Source organism: Dysidea avara, chromosome 4, assembly GCF_963678975.1.
Source record: "Dysidea avara chromosome 4, odDysAvar1.4, whole genome shotgun sequence".
NCBI classification, from domain to species: domain Eukaryota; kingdom Metazoa; phylum Porifera; class Demospongiae; order Dictyoceratida; family Dysideidae; genus Dysidea; species Dysidea avara.
Window position 1 is genome coordinate 15,976,541 of NC_089275.1, and position 27,408 is coordinate 16,003,948.

A 27,408-nucleotide genomic window follows, 5' to 3' on the forward strand; every position below is an offset into this window, starting at 1 on the left:
ATCTTGCACATAGTTCAGCTACATTTCAAGTCACCCTGTAGAGAGTTCAGTAGAAACAAGCTGCCCTGTAGAGAGATCAGCTAGAAACAAGTCACTGTGTAAACAGAGCTCATGCAGCTATAAGCAAGTCACCCTGTAGAGAGATCAGCTAGAAACAAGTCACCCTGTAGAGAGATCAAATCACCCTGATTTGAAATCATCTAGAAACAAGTCACCGTTAGAGAGATCAGCTACTTTTCAAATCACCCTATAGAAAGATCAGCTTGAAACAAGTCACTCTGTAGAGAGAACAGCCAGAAAGAAGTCATCCAGTAGAAGTACAGCTAGAAACATGTCACCCTGTAGTACCCTGTAGAAGATTCAGCTATCTTGCAATTCTTTCTGTAGAGAGGTTAGTTAGGTTACAAGTTGCTCTGCGGAGAGTTCAACTACAAACCATTCACCATGAAGTCTAAGAGTACAGCTACGTTACGAGTTTCCCTATAGAAATTTCAGTTACATACACATTTCTGTGTAGAGTATTCAGCTACAGACAAACAAACAATTCAGTCTGTATAGCTATCTTGGTGAGTTAATTTGATATTTGATTAATCAACATGAATGTAATAATTACTAAATAATATTGTTAAATGTAGTCACTACGTACATGTAGCTAAACAAACAATTAAATACCTTCTCACTCATAATCCTAATTCTTGTAGTAAAGAAAAGTTAAAAGAAACACCCAAAGCTGGCCATAGGCTGGCTTTAGGTATGAAAATACATAAAAAGTGATACCTAATCAACAACAGCCAAGCTGTAAAAAAGGATGCGAACTCCAAAAAAGCGAGGGTGAAAAAAGATGTGAAATACAAGGTGGCGGCCAAGAAATGGCTGTGATGGTAGGTTAATGGCAAAACATTTAACAACAACAATTTAGGTGAATTTGGTACTGAATCCAAATTCACCTGAATTGCTGTTATTAATTTTTTTTGCCATCACATTTCTTGGCTGCCACCTTGGATTTCGCATCTTTTTCACCCTTGCTTTTTTGGAGGCTGCATCCTTTTTTACAGCTTGATTAGATTACGTACTGTAGATACATCTGAAAACCACTTGTAAGTACACACTGTACATATGTAACACTTTGTGAAAGCAGATCAAAGGAATTTTTGGTGTATATATCTGACATTAACTATACTTGGAATTATCTGTATAACACACTTTGGTCATGTGGTTGGGGATTCTAGTACTTTCTTATTACTGAATAGGTATAAGTTTGATTAGGGATTATAGGAAAAAAACAACAACAAAGCAAGTACACCTGAAATGGAAGTTTAGTCCCTCCTTCAGCCTATACCCATGACTGAAGTATGGGTTAACCTTTGTTCTCCCAGCATCTATTCTCCCATACATTTTTGTATCTAATTGAAATATATTTTGTAGCTGGATGGAAAGTTGTTTGTCAAAACCACTCATTTTTATCGGTTCAGTAACTAATTAGCAAAAGCTACTGTAGAAACATAAATTTCCATATAAGGGACAATTTATATTCCTTTTCATACTCCAATGAATTATCTTATTCCTGTCATAATATCATTATAGAATATACTTTTATACCCCAATTTTCTTTCTGCTTGTACATATATAACTGTGGCTATCCAATGAAACACCACAGATTGCCAACAAATGTACTATGCGTTTGGTAAAAAAATCAAATACATGTTTGACACTTAAATCTATGAAAATCCTAAGTGGATTACTCTATGATCACACCTATGTTCTCAATTGGTCATTGGACAGTAGAGAACTATTCCTGACAATTTTATCTTGATTGCTTAATGCATGTAGGAGATATAAAGCAATATGTGAAATAATTGCAAAATACTTGGGAGATTAAAGGTTAAAATTAATGTCATCCTCTAGCATATTTTCAGGTGCAGGCCAGGAGCTGGCAAGGGGAGGGCACAAACAGGCTAAGTTGTAGGTGGCTGGGGAGAACAGACTCTCTTGCTGAATCTTTAAAGCAGTAAATAATCACCTCTTAGTAGCATATATTTCAATGTTGATTTTTGCCATTTTTGGCCTTTGCAGATGGCTGTGAAGTGATAACTATTTTAGATGTTGGTGATAGTTTGAGAAGTAATTTGACTTTGGTTTCAGGTGAGTTTGCAATAAATGGTACTAATATAGATTCTTCATCAGGTATAAATCGATCTTGGCAAGCAACAGGGTTGAAACCAGGTCACTACTGCTGATCCGGATGATCCACTGATCTGAGTCAGGTCCAGACTAATTAAAGCTGAGGAGCTATGTTTTGGGCACTCGACTAGTGTGGTAAATGAAGTACAAGGGTAGAACTAAACATGTACAGGTGTTTAAAAATTGTTAGTGGGTGATAACATGCCAATGCAGGAATTTTCCCACTGAGTTATGCTGTAATACCATCTTGTTCCACTACTTTTTATTGCTTGGATCCCTACTTTATAAATCAATATTATACTATAGTGCATTATACAGCAGGACCTCAAGTTATCTGGACCCACTTATCCAGACTCTCGGTTAACCGAACTATGGATATGACTGGTAGGTTAATGGTAAAAATTTTAATAATGACAATTCAGGTGAATTTTTTGCCAAGACCATGCGGCACAAAAATCCACCTGAATTGTCGTTATTAAAATTTTTACCATTAACCTACCAGCACAGCCATTTCTTGGCCGCCACCTTGGATTTCACATCTTTTTTCACCATAGCCTTTTTGAGGGCCGCTCACTTTTTTTACAGCTTGGCTGTTTTGGATTAGATTAAAGTTATCAACATTAACCCTCTAACTGTTGAACTGTCATGTGCTGGATTAATAACTCACTAACTGTAATTACAGTCGATCTACAATTCATCCATATGCTTAATTTTTCTAGGCAAATATGGTGGCAAATTCACTGGTAGCATACAAGTGAGTATGATTATCAGCAACAATAGTCCATATACACCATGCAACACCACTCCATCAACCCCAGACAAAGGCAAATTATTGCTGGAGATTGCCGCTTTGTGAATTTTCCACTGATTATAGCTTGGATCTAGTGTCTCTCTACTAAAAGTTAAATCTCTATACACAATCTGGACAAAATTTTGTGCACACTATTATACAGGAACTTGAACAGGAGCTCAATATTTGTAAACTCCCATACACTGCAACGTAAAATAGTTATATCCCATACATTTGGTTGATATAACTGTCATTACACTCCATGTACATAATACCATAGATACTATACTAATACAACAGAATTGGAAGCTCCGTTTGTGGACTCAATATAGTGTGTACATTCAAATAAGCACTCTTCGTAGTTTCGCAGACTTGCCTTTCAGTTGGTGAAGGCTACAAAAGTCTGGTTATTTCAATACCAACTTAGTGAAGAACCAAGGTAAGTGTATAGGATGATACATGAGTGAGTATTTTTGTGCAATTAAGCTCAAATTGTCCTGTAGCACGACGTAAATTGGGAACACTACGAACTGGTATTTTGTACTCTTTGCCAAGTCTTTGAAGACATACAGTGAAAACTAGTAGAATTGTATTAAAGCACAGACAATTCCAAAGGGCTTGTGCTGCGTGTTGGTACAGTTCAATGCATTTTCCTGAAGATTTTTAGTGTTAACCAAACGACAAGTGACATAGTTTGTGTACCTGTTTCAGGTATTTCTAAGCATCCTCCAGACAATTACTGAAATTATGGCAAAGCTAGTGTGGCTTAGTGTAACAATTACAGTTCTTTGTTTTGTACGGACCAACTTACAGCTTGTGGAACAAGAGCCAAATCCTGTCCTGTGATAATAGAGCGTAGCAACCAGGATAGCAACATAACTAATGACATGATGCAACCGTCAAATTATTTACTTCCGGTACAATGAGGAGTGCTGGCGCACGAAACGAAGCTTCCAATCTCATGTTATTAGTATAGTATCTATGATAATACCAACAATATCAATGTCAATGGGAGTATGTACTTGATACCTCTTAATGGTATTATCATTAACATAACATTCAACTTGTTCTTTAATGCTGTAGTTATCATCACACGGACACGTATCATCAGAATAAGTGTCAACTTGTTTCAGTTCCACGCAATCATGATACTTCCCATTTTCTACAGCAATCAATACACATACGTATCACAATGCGTCGGTAAACTTTTCAGTATCATACAGGACAGTAGTACTATATAGAGATATGGATATACCACTCAAAACTAGGCTCACCTTTCCTTCATGATGGCTTGGAGGTGTTGGTTGAGCACAACCAAGCCCAAAATGCCTTAAGAGCAACTCAAAACCCATCCAACATATTTCTTTGGAATTTAAAAAATTAAATTTTATACTGACTGACTTCCAAGACCCGCCTTTTGCCAATTGTACCAGCTATAGAGTTGTCCTCCTTTGTGTCTCATTTTTTTCTCCACGGTGTTGATTCACGGTGTTGATTCATGGTATTGTGTGATGGCTTCAATGCAGATGATCACACCAAATGCACTTGTATAGGCTCCGGCCTATTATGCCCAAAATTTAACCTATTATGCTTTTGAGCATTGCTCAAAAATTAAGCCTATTATGCTCAAAATTATGCTTTCAAAATCAAGATTATGCTCTAGAACTGACTGTTTTATTAGAGTATATCAGCCTTTCCTGACTGCTGTATTAGAGTAAGTGACTGCTCTATTAGAGTATCTCGATCTTATTTCTGCAAAGTGTGAATAACCAACAAAGAAACGATTTAATACATTATATTACATGTTTTTAAATATGAAATGCACTAATAATACTATTGGCAGTGAATATTTGCTTTATTTCAGGCGCGCGTATTGCGAATTTTAATTAAATTTTCGAATATCGTCCCTATTATGCTGGCATTATGCTTGATGCTTTTGGTCACCTATTATGCTTTAAATTGTGCAGGCATAATCGGCTGGTGTCTACACCTGTAAATGTCTTTGAATGCCCACACTAAAGGAGCATCATATCCATAAAATTCTCACTATTATGAAACATTAAAATAGTGTGCTTGGCCCCACACCTTGAGAGAAGAAATTAATGACATAAACAATACCACTGGAGGTTTGTGTTTACGTATTTATAGCATTACAAATGAAGAACACTGTAAGAAGTACCTATGCAATCTATCCAATCACAATGGAAAACTTGGATAATTCCCATTATAAACATAGGGAAACCATCATGAGACACTATACCACAATTAAACACCTTGCGCTGTCAGCAAAGATAAATAGGATACAAAGGATGCAGGTAAGTCCATGAAGCATACATTGTATGTACTGTGGTATGCCAAAAGGCATCTGTTGGGCTGAAGCAATGTTGCACTGCAAATAATTAAGCCCATAGCCTTAACCATTATTGAGTTACACTTGTCTAAAGGAATCAGTCAGTAAGGATTATTGTGGAAAATTCTACTGAATATTTTGAAAACTTTTTGTAGCAACCTACTGGAAGTGTTTCAAGTTGTAGGCACTTTTAGGCTTGAACCAATACTGCCACGATGCCACGAAGGTATTGTGAGGCTGCAGCTGGTTTCTGGTCAATATTTTTGTGACAAAGTGCAAACTTTCATGATTTCTAATATACAATACTACCCTACTGTATGGTTAGTTTGGTGTTAAATATTGCTTGCTTGCTGGGTTACTCATTACAAGGACAAGCAGGAATGCCTATATACGTGTGCACCAATACAACACCCATCAATCAGAGTTATGCACACCGTGACTGCAAGAAATCTTGATTAACACCCAGGAAGTTTATCTTTGACCACATTAATGGGGCTACAAATATTGCTTTGTGTACAATTCAGAAAAAATCAACAACCACAATAGAATTGGTACAATAGCATGTACAATCAGGGCTGCCGACAGGAGGAGGGGGAAACTTTGGAATTTTGCCTGGGACTCACTATATAGGGGCCCCACCTTGGCCTGGGCATATTTAAACATCAAGATAGATACTCTACTAGAAGTCACCCTAATACAGCAGTCAGGCAAATATTCAGTTAGGAAATGGCCACTCTAAACAAGCTCGGTCACACACATTCAATTTTAGAGAGTACAGTGTTTAAAATTTCCTAGGTGATATGTATTCGGCAGAAAGTTTACTATATCCTGATAGATACCCTAATAGAGCAGTCACCTCAACAGTCAATCATTGATAATTGTATTGTGATAAACTATTGAAATCACGAAGATCCAATCTCATGGGTTTAACACTCAAAAATTCCTGTTGCCCTAGGTTGCCTAGTTATCAGTAATAGGGACCCACTTTTTTAAATTTGCCTCAGGCCCCTAAATTCTCTTGGTAGCCCTGTGTACAAAAACAGTTAGCAATTAATATGACGTCAGATACTGGAGTGTTATGCTACCTAACAGTGGGCAGCAATAGTGCAATGTTTATAAGGATGGCTGGAGTCCAGTTATTGGAGAGATCAATGAAGAAGATTGTGAGTTACAAAATTAGTATACTTAGAAACCCTAACTTTCTCATCAAATTTTGAGCACAGCGTGTTCAATACATGAGAGAGTGTTGAATAATTAGAAGTACTGAAATTTTAGGAAATCTGCAATATTCTATTCTGAAATCAAAAATGGGGATCAAGAATACCTGCAATGTCAATCAATTAAATCATCATTAAATATTCACAATGTTTTCATTGGAGCCATCTATATTGGATTTTAACATTGGTTATTTTAACCTTTTTTATCTCTATAATTAATATATCTTACATAATTATACTGTATGCAACTAACGTACTTCCGGTACAATTCATTTTGTCATCACAGTCAGTTTTGTTTTCATTATCAGGAATGTATTGGATTGCCATTGTTAAATTAGGACATGTTGATGAATCTTGAGTTTCCTTCTTTGTAGGTGACATGATGGCATAATTGATCAGTGACTGACTTGGAATGTTGTAATACTGTATTGCAAACAAAATATTTCACAAGTATAAGGAAAAATTAAAAATTATTAAGTTCAATTAGGGATCATATATGCATAGAAATAAAAAGTAATAAAACAAAGGAGGTCATCTGCAGATACATTAGTAGACATTTAATCCTGATTCAGTCTATACCCATGACTAAATTAGGGATTAAATATCCACTATTATATCTACAGGTGGTGTATAGGCGACCGCCCTTGTAGTTTTTTTTTCTATTCTTAATTTTCCTTGTTTACTTCATTATGGATGATATCCGCAATGACATTTTCTGATGTTACAAAACAAAATGGCCATGTTAGTGTGGCAACTTTGTACAAGGATGTATTGGGTGAGACAGTGTTTTCCTATGATAGTGTACGTGCTTATCAATTTGAAAAAGGGAAAAGGTGAGGCAGAGGCAACAAATTACATCATGATATGATGCATATTACAATGACAACTAGCTTCATAGCACTGTAAAATGTGAGTAGTACAGTACAATTACAATCCATTTTATGGTCAGATTTGCTTTGTTTGCATCAAACAGTACAGCAGTACTGTTAAAGTCTCTAAAATGCCACCTTTAGAAATCAGTTTAGAAACATCTTACATGATGAAAATCACCGTAACAAAATAATATTAGTCCTTTTAACATCAAATACAGCATAAAAGACAAGAAAACACTTACAGGTGGCTGAATATAGAAATTTAAAAATTGGTTAAACTCAAAATTTGGTCTGCTTGCCTTCCTGACTATATTCACATGGCTGGAAGCCAAACAAAGCAGCGCACGCTCACCATTTTATGTTGCAATAAGAAACCCACTAGTGGCATGTGCCTTTTCGGGTTCCAACGAGTGTATTCTCTCTGTGCCTTGTCTTTCCTTTTACCTTCAATCTGGAGGGTCATTGTCTTGTATGTGATAAAACTTTTTGATAATCATCAATCTATGCATATGCCAGTAAAAAAAGTTCAATTATCACTATGAATGGGTAGCTGCATTATATGATATCATTTTTGTGATGTAGATGGCTTCTATGGTTCTGCTGCTTTACAGTGGAATTACAGAGACAAACCATGTAATTTGCAACCAATTGGTATATGCTTGAGTAGGTCTTATGGTATGTCCAGCCTTAATGTTGGGTTCTCAAGACCATCTGTGTCACTGAAAAAAAATTATGTAAAAATAATACTTGGATAACTGCAGTGCCAGAAATAACAGTCGGCCATCGGCCATTTTCCAAGTAAAATCACATTTTGACTGGCTATTTGGAGGCTTGTTTGGTCAAACGTCCGACAAGCAGCAAGACAGTTGGTAAAGGTTCACAAATTAAAAATCAAGCAAGCTATAACAGATGTCACATCAAGCTGATAGTGTACCTCACAGCTGCTCAATGTCCCAGCGATGATGGGGGCCCATAGTCTCGCATGGCCAGACTGCTTTTTCTTGGCACGGCACTTATTGATTGCATTATAAGTGCCTGCTCAAAAAAGGATGTTACCACATGACCACAGATGACAGGAGACTTGTTCTAATATTTTGGTGCACACATTGGTGAATTTAAACATAATTGTGAAGACTTCGGAATATTGGAAGCATTTAGACTATGTACATTTGAGGATATTCGAGTCTACTGAGTGAAGGAATTTAAAGCGACTTGTTTCTAGTTTTTGGCGGGATCCAGTTGAGCCACATTGGCCAGGAGTGATTCCCCCTTCGTTACTGACATCAGGGATATACTGAGCGATTAATCTTGAAGTAAAACAGTGGGAACCAGCAATATCAGACAATAAATCGCATCATAATCATATCTCATGGCCAAGGGTAAGCTGACTCGACATGGATAACGTAAGGGATGGTAGCGCTTGTTGCTGCAGCCGAATCATTGTTATGTGGTGGTTAGTACGTTTAATCTATGTACTGGAGCATGTTTCTTCTAAAGATGAGGTGCGGTTAACCTGATAGATATTCGTAGCTCACGTGCTTTATCTTAGTCATCATGCTGTAAGGTAGCTAGTCATAGAATAAGTTAGTTAATGCACACATTTTTGATTAACAAATTTAATAGGAGCCCATACGAAAATGGGCTCCTAAAATGTATGTGGTGGAGTTAGAAGTGTTTCTAGGTGTTCCATATGCTGGTGATCTATGCAGGATTGCTTGTGGTGTCCAATAGTATAATATCTTGTGATGCTGTCCTCAGAAGCACATCAGCTACATACCACTTGCTGTTCCCAGGAGACAAGATGGCCAATCAAATCTGGAAACGGCCTACCAAATTTAATCTTGCTAGGACATTTGACCAGTCAATGATGAATTCTTATTTCTGGCACTGTAACTGTCCAAGGGTGTCCATGTTTCTAGCCTAGTGTTTCAGCTGTCCAGTGGAATTTCAAGGTGAGAAAGTGTTCCCAGTGGCTGGCATGCATCTCTGGAAATCCACTCATGAAAAGCAGCCAGAGCAAACCAGTGGCATGGCTGTGGTGCAAATGTGTAGTGTATTGGTGTGTACTGTATATTAGGGATCATGAAGGTTTGGCCTTCAGTATTACCTGAAATGTTTCCGCTACGAAATTAATAATTTAGTGGGATGTATTGAATTACTGACTAACTAATGCCTTCAGACAAACGTAACTCGATAATGGCTAAGACTACGGGCTTGATTTTCACTGCTCAACATTGCTTCATCCTGATATATACCTTATGCATGCATTATGGACTTACCTTTATCCTCCTTTGTATGTAGTCCCATTTCTTTTTGCTGACAGCTCAAGGTATAAATTTGCAGTAGCTAGCATGATGGCTTCCCTTCACTAAATTTTGTAAATGGAAATCATCTGTTTTTTTTCCATGGTGACTGTAGAGGCGCTTCCTCATTTGTAATTCTGTGAAATGGGCTGAACATAGCTGAAGGCGAAGTGTAATGGCCACTTCCGAGTCAGTAATTGATAGTTGGGATGTGTGCATTGTCCATGTTTTTGTGGTGACTGGATTGATTGCAGAGGTGCTTCTCCTGTTGTTCTTCATTAATTTTGTATATAGCGCTGTGGAATGGGCTGAACATAGCTGAGAATGAAGCGTAATGACCACTTCACTTTCGAGTCAGTAATTGATAGCTGGAGCATGTGTTCAGAGGAAAACATCAACTCTAGCACTCTAATTTCTTTATGTGCTGGTTCACCAGTCATAATAATGTTACAAAAAATAAACAAACAAGTGGCTATTAGGAGTTTAAGTATCGACGAGGGATAATAAAAAAAAGTAGGGAAACAAGGGAGGTCCCCTAAACTTGCAGATCATTATCCCTAATTCAATCATGGGTATAGGCTGAAGTAGGGATTAATGTCTAATAGTATATCTGCAAGTGTATATAGGTGACCTCCCTTGTTTCCTTACTTTTTCTGTGAAGTTAATTCCTAATTTTTTCTTATATTTGTAATAAATGGCCTATCTAATAGTAATCTTTTAAGTGCAACAAGTATTGACAATTTGAGTAGTTGCTCACATAAGAAGCCTTTTGAGTACAACAAACTCTGGTTATATTATTATGAGCATATTGACAGTTAAGCATGCATGAAAAACGCACTTGTTTGTTAAGCGCACATTATAGCAAGGTTATGCTATGTAGGATGGAAACAAAAGACCATAGACCAAATCAGAAGATCAGAAGTGTCAGAGTACACTCAGTGCCTTGCCATGTGAGTGTCTAACAAGTAATACTAATGATAACCACACTTGAATTCTCAGGATTGCTGTTTCTTTTGTAAACTTGATATCCAAAATCACTTGAAAAATGTGGTAGGCATGAATGATGCTCTCTTAACAGAAACTTCTTGCAGACATTTATAAGCTCATACACTTAACAAGCATAGAAAGTTTTACAAATAATTTCTCCAAAAATCATAAGCGCATATGTGCTCAATAACTAGAGTCTACAGTTTCATTAAGTAGCCTATTAAAGTGCTGAAAGAATGATGTAATCACTAGTTAGAGGTTAATGGTCACACAGAACTGGATGGATGTGTACTACAAAGCGTGAAGAGTGGTCATTATGTGATCAGTAGGCAATCAAATACATTTTTGTGCAACTAGAGAATAATTGTACTTATAACAGACAAAATTTCACTCAAATTTGTGATTACCTACAGTATACAAATCTCAGATCTAAATTCCTAAATTATGATAATCTATAAATATCACCTTAATAGGCAGTCACCCGTACACAGCAGTGGAGCTGAGCGATAGTATAACTATCATAAACACGATTGATGGTAACATATTTATCATGATAATGACAAGTATAAAGAAACCTTGGGAATATCTAGAGATCATAGAAAAAATAGGGAAACAAGGAAGGTCACCTACAACTACTGATATACTAGTGAACATTTAATCCGTAATGCAGTCAATACCTATGACTGAATTAGGAATTAAATGTTCATAGTGTATCAACAGGACCTGCCTTGTTTTTGTATTTTTCTCTATGATCCCTAATCAAACTTAATATCTTCCTTTTGCTTGCTTTTTACTTTTTAAATAACATTATTATGACTGGTGAACCCACACATACCACATCAAAAGAAAGGATGGCACCAGAGTTAAAATAATGTTTTTTTTGTCTGAACATGTGTCACATGTACAACTATCAATTACTGACTCGGAAGTGAAATGGCCATTACGCTTCCCTTTCAGCTATGTTCAGCCTGTCACACAGCGTTGCAAATTAAGAATAGTATTAAAAGCGGCTGTTGTGTAGCTAAGCCCTGGCATCATCAAAAGTCAGGCTATGCACCTGATTACAAACCATCATCCTTACTTAACTTTCATACATATTCTGATAAGTAGCATACAAGAACACAACTTACAGCTGTAACAATTTGAGTGAGTTGCTCATAGACTTGATCAAGTGTGACTTTCCTAGAATCTGATATATTAAAATACTGTCTGAATATGATTTCACTGTTTTTCAAGTAGTTTGTTAGCTTATGTGTCTCTGACTCATATTCAACTACCTGCAAATTCATCAAAGTACAATTACACACATCAAAGAACCTTATTATTAATTGTTATTATTACAGTTAGCTATGTCCTTGTAAGAATTTGCAGTTGCTGTTCACCATGAAAAGTACTGTGCCACATGCTAATAGGTTATTGATATTAACCTATATACACAGTTAACGGTTTTCCAGTCACATTGCTAGGCTAAACAACAAATTTGGTATTGAGCGAACTAAACAAGCCAACTATTAACTTGGTTGATTGTAGCTTCATAACAGCTTAACTGTAATCAATCACTTAAAAGCTTGCATGAATGTTTGGAGATTTACTGAGCAAAGATTTTTATTGTTGTATGTGACCATCTCTGTAATAGTTTGCAACAACTTCCAAATTTCTTTTTATTTTTCCCAGTGTTATCTTCCAAGAAATGAGTTATACCCGAGTTTCAGCCTAATATAGGGTCCGCAAACCGAAAAACCGATACCTTCAAATCAACTTACAAGCTATAGTCATGTTAGGGGTAGGTCTAATCAAGAAAACACTAGGGTGGCAACAAATTTTGTCCATCTCTCCTAGTGAAATAATGTGAAATACCTTAATTTGATTGATTTTTCACTGTCGTAATTTGCAGTGTTATTCTTTTGGGCCAAAACTCTCTCTCAAGAGAGGTTGTCCACTCTTAATATGGAGTATAGGTAGTTTAATATAATTAATTAATATTTGGTGGCGGCGTCGCGTACATTGCTGATCGGCGAAAAAAAAGACGTTTCATGATCTGGAGCACAGCAGACTTGCAGGAAATACTGCAACATTTGCTGCAGTGATCACCTCCAAGTCAAGCACCTGTGTTCAGAATATGGTGTGGATTGAATTTTTTTGACCATCTGGCTGAGACCAGCCTCACCAGATTTAACAAAAAATTCCTCCACGATCCAACAAATACTGCAGTCTCATGCAAATTAACACCGTTAGATGTGCTGAAGTATGGAAATGATTGCTCAGAGCAAGTATAAACTTACAGTGATGGCTTGATTACTGACGGTAAATTTTACAGTTAGCCGATAACGTAATTTATTGTGCAAAACTAAAACGCTTGCAATAAAAATTCTACGGCACTCAGCAAAATATTTAATATGATTATATGTGAGCAAAGTAAAATGATCATTTCTGTAGCAAGGATGGAGTCCAGAGGTCTTGAGTGCATGGCCAGATCTAGATTATAGCTATAGCTATGTAGGCCATGCAGCATAGTTATAATCATGCACACCTTTCGATAGTTAAATTAGAGCTTATAATGATCTGATCATCTATTTTCATGTGATACTCAGATGCAGTAGCATGCAAGGTCAGATGGTATGCTCCCCAGAAAAGTTTTTACATGCCTTGAAATCACATCTGCATGGAAAACTATCATACAAAGCTGTGATATTTCCTGGTAGCCAATTTTGTACTAAAGTACCAATTGCAACTTATTCAGTCTCAATCATGTCTAGTAGCTATTATCATATCCTGTACAAGCATTAAAAACATAGTATTACTTCCATGATTCAAAATTTCTAAAAAATGAAGTTTAGTTATTTGTGATTTGGAAGAAATTTTGATTTTAATTGTTATAATGAAATGCCAATTGGATGATTTACTGGAACTTGAAGATCGACATAGTTATAATGGATTAGATCAAACATTTAATAAGAGTAGTATATAGTCACATATCACTGAATTTAGAGTAATTATCATGATGACTTTGTTGTATTAATATAATTATTAAACAAAATTCAAATAGTTGAAAATTTGTCCTGCACTGTGTCCTGATTTCGAAGTTTTTGAGGTAGAATTTTAGTAGTTTGGAAAATTACATGGAATGTATAAGAGTGCATGGTCCACACAGATAGAATATACAAAATGTACATACATTAAATTATTGGCTTGAAGATTGCTTTCAGGCGTATACATCAACTTTTGATTTTATTATACTTATCCTCACAGTAGTCGGCAGAGCCACTCTTCCCTACCATCAACTATGGAATTGGAGCAAACCTTTGGTTTCTGCTTTTGATACATAGCTACTATAATTATTGCTAATACTGCCCCCATGCATAAGTGCATGGGCTCAGCATATACATACCAAATAATATATTGCGTATCAAAGTGAAAATGCAGATGCTACAGTATGTCTAGACTATACCTTTTAACCCTGTTGAGTATGAAGAAGACATTTTTCAGAAAAAGGCACAATAACTTTACTATAGCATGCAACATGCCACATTAAATTATATAAGTCAATTTACACTAATGCAACATAGTTATAATATATGTATAACGTGAAGGAAACTCTCCAATAGAGCAGTCAGATATTCTTATAGAACAGTCGGAAATTGATTTTCATACATAATGTCACTGAAATTGATCAACAATCACAAAAATGATTGTTTAACTGCACTCAGAGTAGTTGTCAAGTATATTCCACAATATTTTTTGCAAAATTATATATTAGCTTTGAGAGGCTTGGTTTTGTGCAATAAAATTAATCGCGTTTCGTATGCTGTAATTGACTAAAGTGTTCATAATCTAGCCTTCGCTGGAAGTTTGTACTTGTGTTAAGTAATCATTTCCATAATTCAACACACTTAAAGGTGCTTATGTGCATGAGACTGCAGTATTTGTTGGATCGTGGAGGAATATTTGCTAAATCAGGCGAGGCTGGTCTCAGCCAGATGGTCAACAAACTTCAATCTACACCATATTCTGCACACAGGTACTTGACTTGGAGGTGATAACTGCAGTAAATGTTGCAGTATTTCCTGCAAGTCTGCTGTGGTCCAGATCACAAATTTTATATATATTTTTTGCTGATTGGCGATGTGCGCAACACCACTACCAAATATTAATCAAATATATTAAACTACCTATACTCCATAGTAAGAGTGGACAACCTCTCAAAGCTTGAGAGAGTTTTGGCCCAAAAGAATAACATTGCAAATTACAATGGCATAAAATTGATTGAATTCAAGGTATTTCACGTTATTTTCACTAGAAAAGATGGACAAAATTTACTGCCACTCTAGTGTTTTCTTGATTAGACCTACCTCTACACTTGACTATTGTTTATAAGTTGATTTGAATATATAGATTTTTTGGTTTGCGGACCCTACGTATTATATGTGGTGAGGAGTTTTGGAATTATAGCACCAATGTAAATGGAAGTTAAGGCTGTGAATTTAAGCACCTGTAGTTTGTTTCTGCTGTATAAATCAATTTCTTTGCTCTTCGTACTGACTTGCAAATACATAACTTCCATTTACATAGAGTTCAGATTTCACTTAAAATGTTCACCATGAATTGACAAATCAATCAGGGTGTAGTTTTATTCCTGTTGTTACTTGTGAGTACACATACGTGACCCAGTCTGGAAAAACCGGTCTTATCGCCCATGTCAGCAGATTTGATTTTTCACCCAGAACACAAAGCTACATGAATAAACTATCTAATTTCACAATCAAAATCAGCTAGACTTGAGTGGTCTGGTTTTGTTGATTGCTTTTCCCAAGCCCTGTGGAGATCTGTATGTCTGATGTGGGGCCTTAATGGAGCCCTGGTCAGCCTGAGGATGGCTGTATGTGGCTGTACAGCTCTGTAGTGTTGAATAAGCACTTCTGCTGTGAATTTCCTTTCATTTTAGCCAATTTTGAGATCTGAATGGCCCATAACGTGGCCTAATTCATCCCTACGCCTTTCTTTTCAATTTTTGAACAGTCTCTTTCCCTCCTTCTGGGCCCCTACCTCCCTCCCCTTTTAAAGCTCGTCTGATACAGCCAACCATGGTTTAAAAACTATCTAAAATGCCGGGAAACTTAGTTGTTGGCTATTTGCACAGTGGAGCTACAACACACTAAACTTAAAACTGGCATTTCTCGATACTTTTAAATAGGCAATAAGACCAGTTTTCCCAGACTGGGTCACATATGAAGGTGTTGTATATGATTGAATCATGACAATCTCGTTACGTCTACTGCATCATAAACAAATGCACATGACATGCACACTGCTAGAAAGATATTCTAGTTTTCCATGAGTAGACAGATAGGATGGTACATAGGTTTAGTTGATTTGAGACTTGTTTCTTTGAGTAATAGCTTGCTTAAAATTTGCATATTTTTTTCTTTGCAGCATGTGCTGAGACGGTCACAAAAGGGTCCATTGGATTCTCCTGATAGAAACTTATTATTATCATCAACAGTTCTAGTACTAGATCATCAAATATCAAACTACATCACAGGATTGGTATTTAATTGGTATTTCAATAAATATTTATAAATACAAAATTAATTTTATCTAAGACGCTTCTTGCTTCTACCTATTCTGTAAATGGGACAGTAGACAACAGGGTCCTCAACAGGAACACAAGCTACTTTACACAGACTAATTTACAAGACATCCAGTGGTCAATTACTCCAAATAGCCATCATATATAGCTATAGTCATCTTCTGTAAGCAGTTCTTCAGTGTGATCTTGTAATCATTGCCATCATCAATATCCTTGTAATTGAGTGTGCGAATGGAGGAAAACAAAATAACTGTGTAAATTTTGTAAAATGTGTTAGTAGGTGATTCCAGATTTGTAAATATTTAATTGGATTTCTCAGATATTGTACAAGAGTCCCACCTTGTGTATAAGCTACCCCTCGTTCACAGTGTTGGGACAGTTACTTTTAATTGCAACTCGTTACACATTACATATTATTTACAACTGAACTATTTAGTTACAGTTACATATTACCCATATAATAAAATAACTATAATAATATTGCATATTATAATAATTTTGTGTCCACAGCCTTAAGCTGTCACATGTGAAACTACCACTTTATCATGTGACATGATAGCGTTGTTGGACAATGTGCAAATCTTGGATATAAGCAAGAAGCTGGTCAATAAGCTTCATTCAGTAGGTTTCATTACTTCGTAGTGGCTAGGCATTACTCAGTGGATTAATAATGAGACTAGTAACTTCGTTTCTTAAAGTAATAATATTACGTAATATTAGACTCGTTACAGTAACTTCACTACTTAGGTAGGGTCCGCAATCCAAAAAATCAACTTCTACAAATCAATCCCCTACCATTGTGGGATGTTCACTGTAGTGTCCCATTGCTTGATCCACCATGAAACCGGAGGCACAATTGTTGTCTTCACAGAAATATTGTTTTCAGTATCTTGCAAGATGCAAAATTTATTTTTAAAATTTCGTGCTCCACACAAAGGACCGGATGAAACTTGCTACTTAGCCAAATTGTATCCAGAGTTGTTGTAGTTGAAAAGTACGCACAGAAAAAAGTAAATGATTTGCTGGGTGCCCGGCACAGGGTTGCTTTCTTTGAAAAAACAGACAAAGAGATACGAAGTTTTGAATTCAAACTGCCCTACCACCCAGGGCAAGAGATGCCAACTCTTCCTCATAGTGTTTCAATATGGTTGGATGTATAGTCTGTCTATGCTATTAGCAAGAGTTAATAATAGTAGAGAGGAGAGTGTCTAACGCTCTATAGGGCTGTATAAAATGATTGCGTGCAAGCGAAAGGCTTCACCTCCGCATATTTCCGTCTTTTGTCGTATACCCTAGATGTGTCAAATGGAGTTAATCGACACTTTCTATGTCTCACACCGACGATGCCGCACGACTTCGAATCGATACTTTGACAGCTGCTGGTAGTGGTATTCGGTTTCAAGCATGGCAAATCAGGAAACTCCGCATCGCGTGTTCGAACGGCGCTCACGGTTAAGCTTCTCCTCGACGCCTGTTCACGATACCGCTACTACTAACTCGAAGGAATCTGATGTGCAAGCAGAAGAATCCCAAGCATCGATGTCCCAGACCATTCCCGGTGGAGCGCTTCAATTGGAAACAATTTGTAGAGCTAGCGAAAGTCGTTTTCCAGAATTGGCATTTGTTCTCGGACATACTGGAAGTGATAAAGCTCAGACACTAACTATAACCCAACGTGAGCTCCACTGTCATCCTCCATTCGGTCATACATCAAGAATACATATTGTGTTTACTGGAAATGATTACACAGTAAACATACTCGGCTTACCATTTCTGTCTGGTACGGTACACAGTGATACAGATGTGTACAACTTGTGTGAGATGTTTTCTGATCAATCCCTGTACAAGTTCTGTCCAGGAATTGACTTTAATCAATACGAAGAGCACTATCACAGAGTAATCCGTTACCATTTGAAGTCTGTTCGGCAGTGCACCGCTCCCTTTAAACGGGTTGACTCTGTGAACTGTAAGCTTTGCTTCACGTTGCCAGCAAATGCATCTCTATCAGAGAAATTTTCTAAGGAAGTATTGTGCCCTGCCTGCAGAAAGTTGAAGTTGAACTTGGATTGGCAGAGAAAACGTACCGCATCTGAAAGTCCCTCTAGAAAAATAAAGCGGCAAGCAGCATCATCCAAGGCAAAATTAACATACATGTCACCTGCAAGCCAGTTGAAGCGAAAGCGGAATGTTTTAATGGAGCGGAATAGTGACAAGCGTAAGCTATCAAAGTACCAGGCCACTGAACAGCACGAAGAAATGAGTACTGTTGTGAACAGAATAGAAGAAATGAGCAAAGATGAATTGGAGAAGGTTTTGGCTGAAGGAGATGCACATGGAGTTGGAGCCCAGATAAGGGAGATATGGGCAACTGACAGAAGGGAGCAGTCGGAGCAGTTCAGCAAAGACCAAGCCAGAAATAGTGTGTTATCAACATAATATTATGATATTTGCTATTTTATATATATATTTTTAATTTATAGAAACTGGCAAGCGGAGCAACCAATGGAATATGATTACTATCAGAGTTGGTAAGAAGCATTTTGTTATTGTCCAGTCCTTAGTGTTAAAATTGGTATAGCATTGGCTGTGTACACCAGAAACCCTGCAGCATATGAAGCTTTGAAAAGCTTTGGAGTGCTACAGCTGCCATCAAAGTCTACATTGCAGTCTTACACTGGATCTTTTCTACACGAGCCAGGTGCCAGCAGCCAGTGTATTGCTGACCAGGTTGCACAATATGTCTTATTTAAGGAGGAATGTCGCAAACAAGGTAACACAAGCATCAATCAATGCACAATTAATAAATTGTACTCATACTAGGTAAGCACACACCACACGGTGATGGTGTGCTGATATTCGATGAGGTCAAGGTCGCATGCCAATTGGTTTGGAACTCCCGCAACCAGAAGCTGTCAGGATTAGCTATGACTCAAGAAGATCTTTCGTCATTAAATGACATTTACAGGATGCTGCTAGAGCCACAGACCCCTAAACAAACTTCTTACATCCTCCAGTTTTTATGGAGGGATTTAACCAGCAGCTATGACATAGTCGGGCCATACTTTACATGCTCGGAGACGGTAGATGGGAACTATATTTTGGCTTGTGTGCTGGAAACAGTAAAGCTATTCCAGATGCATGGGCTTCAAACAAGCTTACTAGTTTGTGATGGCTGTGCTGCAAATTTAACCACCATCAAGACTACCCATGGGTGTTCTGGTGCATACTCAGTGTTGAGTGATGCAACTGGGGACAAATACAAAGTAGAACCCTGGATGATCAACCCATATTGCCCTCCTGCTCTGATTTACTGGATGATATGCCCTACTCACCAGGTACGTACAGGCTCATTCATTACCACTTATAAACTGTACACTGTTTTTGCGTAGCTAAAAATATGATTAATGCCCTCTTCTCATCAAAGAGTGATGGTATAAAACAATTTAAGCGTGGGGCACAATATTGTACTTTTGGCTGGGACTCCATCATTGATATGTACAAGCGTGAAGTCAACAGAGCCAAGCAGCAGCTAACCAGGATGGTACCGCGCTTGAAAGAAGTTCATTGTGTGAGGGATGCTTGGACGAAGCTAAATGTGTCACCAGCCAAGATTATGCAGGTACAGTGCTGTATAGGAGAAAGTCCAAGTTGATTTATTTAAATACTTCCCATTTTCAGCAAGAGCAGGTCCTGAGCGAATTGTACCAGTACACTCACCAGCAGCCACCACCACCAGATAAAGATAGTACATCGGAGACACTGGAATACCTGCAGGCATGCAACCAGCTCTTTGAGGCTGGTTTTCTTTCTCATGATAAAATCACCTCTTTGGACTCTCCTGTATTACAAAGCATTGACAAGGGATATGAGTATTTTACATCTTGGCTATCCACACTATTAACTGAAGGTTGTTCACATTAGTAGAAAACTTGACTATGTTTATCATTTCCCTTTCAGATCCCAATTTTCCACATATTTCTGCTGAGCAAAAGGCTTTCCTCTCCTGGCAAAGTGAGCACTATATACATACATTTGTACGTGTGCCTGACAGATGTATTTTTGTGTATAGCATGGGACCTGTTACGGATAGACATGTACGGATTCAAAGCCTTCTGCAAATACTTTTTAGACAAGTACCTGGGATATTTTGTGTCACCTTTGAGGATATCAGGCTCTGCTGTAGAAAGCCTTTTCAGCCAGTACAAATACAATGCCAGAGGAAAATTAGATGCCTGCAATTACGTTACAGCAAGATGTGCACATCTTGTACAACAATGTGCAACAGGTCACCACAGTGGAGTTGGATATCGTGACCAGACATTAACACATTTGGAGCTACCCCTCAAAAAGAAGAAGTATGGAAATTAATCCATGACAACGGCAATTTTTTTGCTAGAATTCATGTACAGAGGGGTGATTGTTATATATTGTAACATACGTAGCTTTATGAATGTACGTACATTGGGAATGATCATTACAGAACACATTATTTTTAAACAACAACACATACAACAATACACATGTACATTATTGCTGTCTTATAGTTGAAACCTGTGTGTGATTTGTCAACAGTTTTGTTCGTAAGTTTACGTCAACAGTGGATGCCAGTCCCTTTTTAGCAGCCAAATTTTGTTTGGTGGAAGAAAGAAACTCTTGTATCCTAGTGTTACATAACTTCCTGGTGAGTTCATCGTAGATGACAGTGATAGCATCCTCGCTTTCTGCATCAAGTGTGACATTAGGAAGTAGCAATTTTAGTGACTCCGTAAACTGTTGCTTTAAATTTGTAGCTGCCTTTAGTTCAGTATGTGCAACCTAGAAGACATACATTAGTAACCCATCTACCGTATGGTGCAAAATTTTGGTGGGGGGAAATTTTGGCGAAGGTTGGGAAACTGTTGAATTAAGTTCCTTCACGAGGGATTCAAGATTTTCGGAGGGGGCAAATTAGCCAAAATTTTGCACTGTACGATATCTAAAACACTGAATAAAGAGTTGTCAAATGCCACATAAACATGCACCTAGCAATGCAAGTTAACAATGTGTGTACCAAACTCTCATTTATACCTGTATTAAACCATCTCCATGTTTACAAAACCCTTCTTCATTGACTGATTTTTTCACGACAGTGTCAAGAGCACAGAAAAATGGTATTAAACTACCATGAGGAAAATACATATATCCTCTGTCACGGTATTTCAAGTAATCAGGAATGCAAGATTTGTCCTTCAGATTCATGGCTTGTAGCATGCAAATTTGAATTGATATTCCATTTCTGTCTGTCCTCAAACAATTCTTCATCTCTTTGTATCTGATTTTTAGCATAGCACATATCGCTGCACCACCGAAGCGGTAATACACGTCATCACCATCTTCACCCACTGGCAGGCTCTCAGCTGTGTCCGAAGGTGTTTGATCAGTCAAACTCGCTTGATAAATGGATACTTGATCAAGGAGATAGCTGTAAGCTCTAGACGATATTGCCATTATTACAGGGTTACTTCCAGGCACAGGGAAATTACAATTCTTGCAGAACTCCAACCATGTTTTCCTTGCAGCAACCAATGTGGCACAAGTTGACTCATCTAACTTGATGGCAGCTAGAGTGTATTTTTCCTCCAGAAGATAAGCACTACAGTGATACTGATACTGCAGCTGAAATTGCATAGAAGAATTCTTTTGTTGCTTGCTTTCTCCATACAAAGCAGCAAAACTGTCACGATGCTGCCTTGCAATCTCCATAATGGGTTCGTCTTCCTCGAACAATTCATTAATAAATTCCCGGAATTTGCTGTCCCCAAACAACTCTTCCACTGCGGTATGCATTTCAATTCGCAAAGCGTTTAAGTCAGTAGATTTCAGGAACTTTACGAGATCTTGGCGCTTCATTTTGGGAATAATTTTGGCGGTTACTTTGCGACGCTTTGCTTTCCCCGCTTCAGATTGCGACGACGACGATTCTTTCTCCACAACTAGGGACTGACCGCTCCATTTGCCACTTGTACTGCCCAAGGGTTCGCCACTACCCGGTAACTTCGACCGAGATCTTCGACCCGATGCCATATTTACAACACATACGTAACCTTCACCACTCACGTGAACCATTATCGATACGTTCTTTTTAGCATGAAAATCGCGCGGGCCCGAAGTAATAATTTAACGCGTTAACACGTCGCTTGAGAAGCCCTTCGCTTGCACGCAATCATTTTATACAGCCCTATAGAGCGTTAGACACTCTCCTCTCTACTATTATTAACTCTTGCTATTAGTTTGGAAAAGATCTGAGACTTCTCACCATCTGGGTGACGAGCATCAACATTTTCTGCAGCATCAAAGAATTGTGTCGCGCTTTCTAGCCATTTCCAGCGCTTCTGCAACCACAACAATCATCAATTATAAACTAAAACTATGGCAAAAGATATTCCTGAACGTTTGGTAGCAGCGGTTGTCAATTATTATTTCATCCACGGCTACCACACCTCGCTCTAAGCTACGCATCAAGGGAGGCAACAAAATTGTCCAAATTTGAACTCACGCTCCACAGTACCTTCAAATCTTCACTAGATCACCCTACATCACCATTATGCTGCAAAACATCCAAAAACAAACCGAAAAGGCACAAAATCATTCATTTTTGATTTGAGCTGGGTGGAGCTCCTGGTGAGCTGCTGGTATACTGCATCATATGAAATCACAGAAACACCAACTACTACTACTACCAAACGTTTTGACCCATCGTTTATCATCATTCTAAACAAAATTAAGTGACCAGTGTGGCATCAGAAGTACTAGAAAGCACTTTATACCATTGAGAGAATCTCTTGATAAGGAGCACGAAAATTTTGACGTCTTCACCCAGATGGTGAGAAGTCTCAGATCCTTTCCAGACTAACAGCATAGACAGACTATGCATCCAACCTTATCACATCACTATGAGGATCTCAAGCGGCCCACTGGTGGAATGCAGTTCCTAACGACATGTTAACATCTCCAACTTTTCAGGACGATTTATTTTCTTATTTGTGTAAAATGTGTTGATGATTTTTGTGTTTGTAAATTGTTTGCTTAATTGTTTTGTATGTGCTATGTGTGTGTTGTAATTTTTTGTTCAGTTATTGATAGTGTGCTGTTGTAATTTATATGTATATATGTATGCTAATTTTGTGTTTCCTCCTCAGTCAGGGAAGGACGGCATTGCCGACTGACTTGAGGCTAATTTAAAAATCAAATCAAATCAAATCAGGAAGAGTTGGCTTTTCTTGTCTTGGCTGGTAGGACAGTTTGAATTTGAAAATTTGTGTTTCATTTTCTGCTTTTTGTGAGAAAGCAACCCTGTACTGGGAACCCAGTGAATCATTTGCTTATTACTGTGCGTACTTTTTAACTACATTAACTCTAGATAATATCTAGCTAAGCAGCAAGTTCTATCCTGTTCTTTGTGTGGAGCGCAAAATTTAAAAAATAATTTTTGCATCTCACGAAATACTAAAATCGATATTTCTGTGAAGACAACAATTGTGCCTCCGGTTTCATGGTGGATCTAGCAATGGGATACCACAATGAACATCCCACAATGGTAGGGGGATCGATTTGTAAAAGTTGATTTTTCAGATTGCGAACCATAACTTAGGTAACGTGTTACATTTGCAAGTAAATAACTTAAGTTATATTACCTGTTTTTGGCAGCATATTTTGTTATATTATTTTGTTACATAAAAGTACTATTATTACACAACGTGTTACTCCCAACACTGCTCGTTCATGGCAAATGATCGCTATGAATTCAATTTCATTGCCAATTCATAAGTACATTCATGGGAAATTCATGTCAAGATAAGTTATCTAGTAGTTTTGTTAATAAATTACCATTTACATAACTACAGTTATCTCACCTGTGCAGTTACCAATCCAACCAGTAAGATGTGTAGAGCTGCTTTCCATGGAAAGCGTGGGTGATCTTTATCCATCCATTTCTGTATGTGACTGCGAAAGTGGCTCTGCAGTCGTTTCTTCATCATTGAACTATCTCCAGTGCTTAATGGGCCACCATGATGGTAACAAGCTACGACAAAATAGCGATAGAGAAAAGCCCAACATAGTGACCAAATCGTTGTATCCTGACCAGTCTGCCTCCGGTCGGAAGCAACAGCCTCCGAGTCAGCGAGGAGGACGTAAGCACGATGATCGTGATCATGATTATTCACGTCTTCAAGTCGATTGATAGACATTCAGCTTGCTGATCGAAAACTGAATGCTGTAAATGGCTTCCTGCACGTCAGTCACGTGTCAACGGCATGATTCAGACTCATTTGTTAGGTGAGTTAACCCATATAATCTATGGTTAACCGTATTGTACGTTAATAGCGGCTACATTATTGAAACGAAATGCTGGTGTACTGTTAGCTAACTACATTCTAACGATAAACGAACGCATTTGTGGCCAGGGTCGAACTGCTTACAGTTTAATTGGCTTAAATTGATTTCCAGCCCTTTCATGCCTGAGCTTGTGGTCAAGGTGTAGAAACCATTGTGTACATTATAGTGACTAGACATGTATACGCCCATTAGGCCAATGAAACTTGCTTGGTAAAACGCCGGCACCTTCACTAGTAGCCACACTCGAGTGGTGCCGCAATCAATAATTATTTTGAAAATAAAGGCTTAGACCACATAAACTTAGGTTTTAGTTTCTCATCCCCGCCCGAATCGCCGTTTTTCTTATCTCATCAAGGATTTTTTGCACCACTGGTGGCTGAGTGCATCCACAGACTTTCCAACCTTGGAAAAGTTTTGTGCGGGTGAATTAACCCTCAGCTACCTGTAATGCACTTGTCAATTTCATGCCCCACCTCCGGGGGTGGGGGAAAACAGGGAATTTGACAAATCGTGGTGTCAAATTCCCCACTACTGGGGCAAAATCGGCTGTCAAATCCTCACTATGTCCCCACCCCCATAGTAGGGGATTTGACAACACCTCGAGGATGACTAAGCGCATATTTCATGCATGCGACTAGTAATAAACCTGCCCCAAGTTGACCTGCCCTGTAGCTAGTAAAATTATAGCAAGTACGATTTTATTGTTTAGAAATGCATTTACCGAAAATCGGTCAGTGAATTGGACAACTGTCAATTGCCCCAGGGGTGGGGCAATGTCAAATCCCCACCTGGGGTGTGGGGATTTGACATTGCTTCTGCAGACACATAAATCTACACAAATGTGGGTCTTCCTTCATATACTCTAATGAATATAAATGTACAAAACTCGATACTCCCAAAACCACAAATATCATTACCGAAGTTATACTATCTCATTGTATTCCAAATTTCACTAATACTGTCCCCAACGTTATTCAATTTCCTAACTCCAAATAAATAACTGGACAACCTACATTCATATATCAAAATATACAAAATAAACCAAAACTCATAAACAAAAGGCCCGTAGTTAATACTCCTCTCAGATAATAAAACCCGGCGACCCCAGAACATAATAATACAAAACAAGCAAAATAATAATAACCTTCCGCCACTCCACCCATAAGGACCAACCACTTTCCTAAAAATCCTAACAATGGAGGTATGTCTTACAAGAAGCAATGTCAAATCCCCACCTGAGGTGTGGGGACGCCCAGGGGTGGGGGGATGGGGCATGAAAATGACAAGTGCATAACTAGCCAAGTGTATGCAGAGCCCACATTCATGAGGGTTGAAAACAAGTATTCATACACAAATTGGTTGTCAAAGTGCATTGCCCCTAGCTAAACCTATATGCTGCTGTTATCTGCAGCTTATTTACTACTGCATGACTGAGCTACAATCATTTTACCCATCTGCTATCCTCCGCGACGGTCCCGTTCCATATCACGTGATGCAAAAGTCCAATCGTCTTAACTCAACAGTAGTCCTTTTATGCTTTACACAATGAATCGTCTTTTAACTCCTCAACAGGTAGTATTCCTTTTATGCAATGCACTCTGGAGACTCTGTTAAGACTCATAACTGTACTTTCTCAATCAATGAATGCCTCCCAAATTTAGTGCTCATACGTTACAATATCATTATATCAACTCAGAATAACAGATTAATCATCTGTGAACTAACGTTGATCCAATGAAATGGTTGAATACGAGGTTGAATATCACCGCCAATAAACTCCCGCCATCAGCATACTATTTTAAAATCCTCTCACGTGATTTAATTTAAACCCACAATCATATTAATTGTGTCTCACGTGATTCCAATTCAGATCCTGATTGTGTAAGTGAAATCATTAGCAATTTCTGGCTGGAAATTATTTTTATGTGGGTGATGAATACATTTATGCGGGTGAGCGGGTGAAAAGCCTTAAATGCTGGGCAAGCGGGTGAGTTGGAAGGTCTGCATCCATCCAGCACCTTTAAAAGTTGATACCTTGCTAGAGCAGTCTAAGAATACTGCATTCAGCTAGCTAATTCAGCTATCTAGCTAATAAAAAATAAAATAAAACTCCTCCCTCCCACACTGACATTTTGAATGCAGGAGGATAAGAAACTAATAATTAAGTTTATGTGGCCTTAACAACAATTGTTTGTGACATTGAGCAGCAGTACTCATGCTTTTTGTGTGCTCCCCATGCACCATATGGAAATTTAATATGTATTGCCATTAGATACTCTCAATTTACTCTGGTAGAGCAGCTATTTTATAAAAAGTATAAGAAAAAAGTAGGAATTTAAAATAGAGTAGGGACAGTGTATAGTGCTGCAATAAAAAGTACTAGTGTAGCACAGTAGGGATATTAATTTCTTATTGCTTTACAGTATTTGGACATTATGTACTACTCCGATACAGATTGTTTCTGTAGTAGATTGATTTTCACGCATGCGCACTTTTGTAACACGCGCCCACTCAGTCATTGTTCAGTTCAGTTGACGGTGTGCATTAAATTGTAGTTGTTCAAAATGATATCCATGTGAATCATTAAACTGTTGCGTTATCACATTTGGCGACGAGGACTATCGTATCCTACGCTACGTAATGGCTGTGTCCTTTGGAAAGTTGGAAGAATTTAACACTGCAAATGGCGACGATTGGGTGCAATACATTGAGCGCATGGAGCATTATTTCGTTGCAAATGATATT

The 27,408-nt window shown here is 37.9% G+C and overlaps 2 protein-coding genes across 2 annotated transcripts; one reads left to right on the top strand and one right to left on the bottom strand.

Annotated features, from left to right (window-relative positions):
- The first annotated feature begins 17,691 nt into the window (after window positions 1–17,691).
- On the top strand, window positions 17,692–20,876 carry LOC136253600 (uncharacterized). Its single transcript, XM_066046266.1, has 8 exons — window positions 17,692–18,706; window positions 18,768–18,815; window positions 18,866–19,057; window positions 19,108–19,622; window positions 19,712–19,906; window positions 19,966–20,194; window positions 20,245–20,298; window positions 20,357–20,876. Exons 1-8 carry the CDS (start codon window positions 17,692–17,694, stop codon window positions 20,653–20,655), a joined length of 2,547 nt encoding a protein of 848 aa, XP_065902338.1. The 3' UTR covers window positions 20,656–20,876.
- Window positions 19,731–22,429, bottom strand: LOC136254415 (uncharacterized). The gene is made up of 2 exons (XM_066047105.1): window positions 21,355–22,429; window positions 19,731–21,102 (listed from the first exon to the last, which is right to left on the bottom strand). Exons 1-2 carry the CDS (start codon window positions 22,390–22,392, stop codon window positions 20,815–20,817), a joined length of 1,326 nt encoding a protein of 441 aa, XP_065903177.1. The 5' UTR covers window positions 22,393–22,429; the 3' UTR covers window positions 19,731–20,814.
- Between the last annotated feature and the right edge of the window lie 4,979 nt (window positions 22,430–27,408).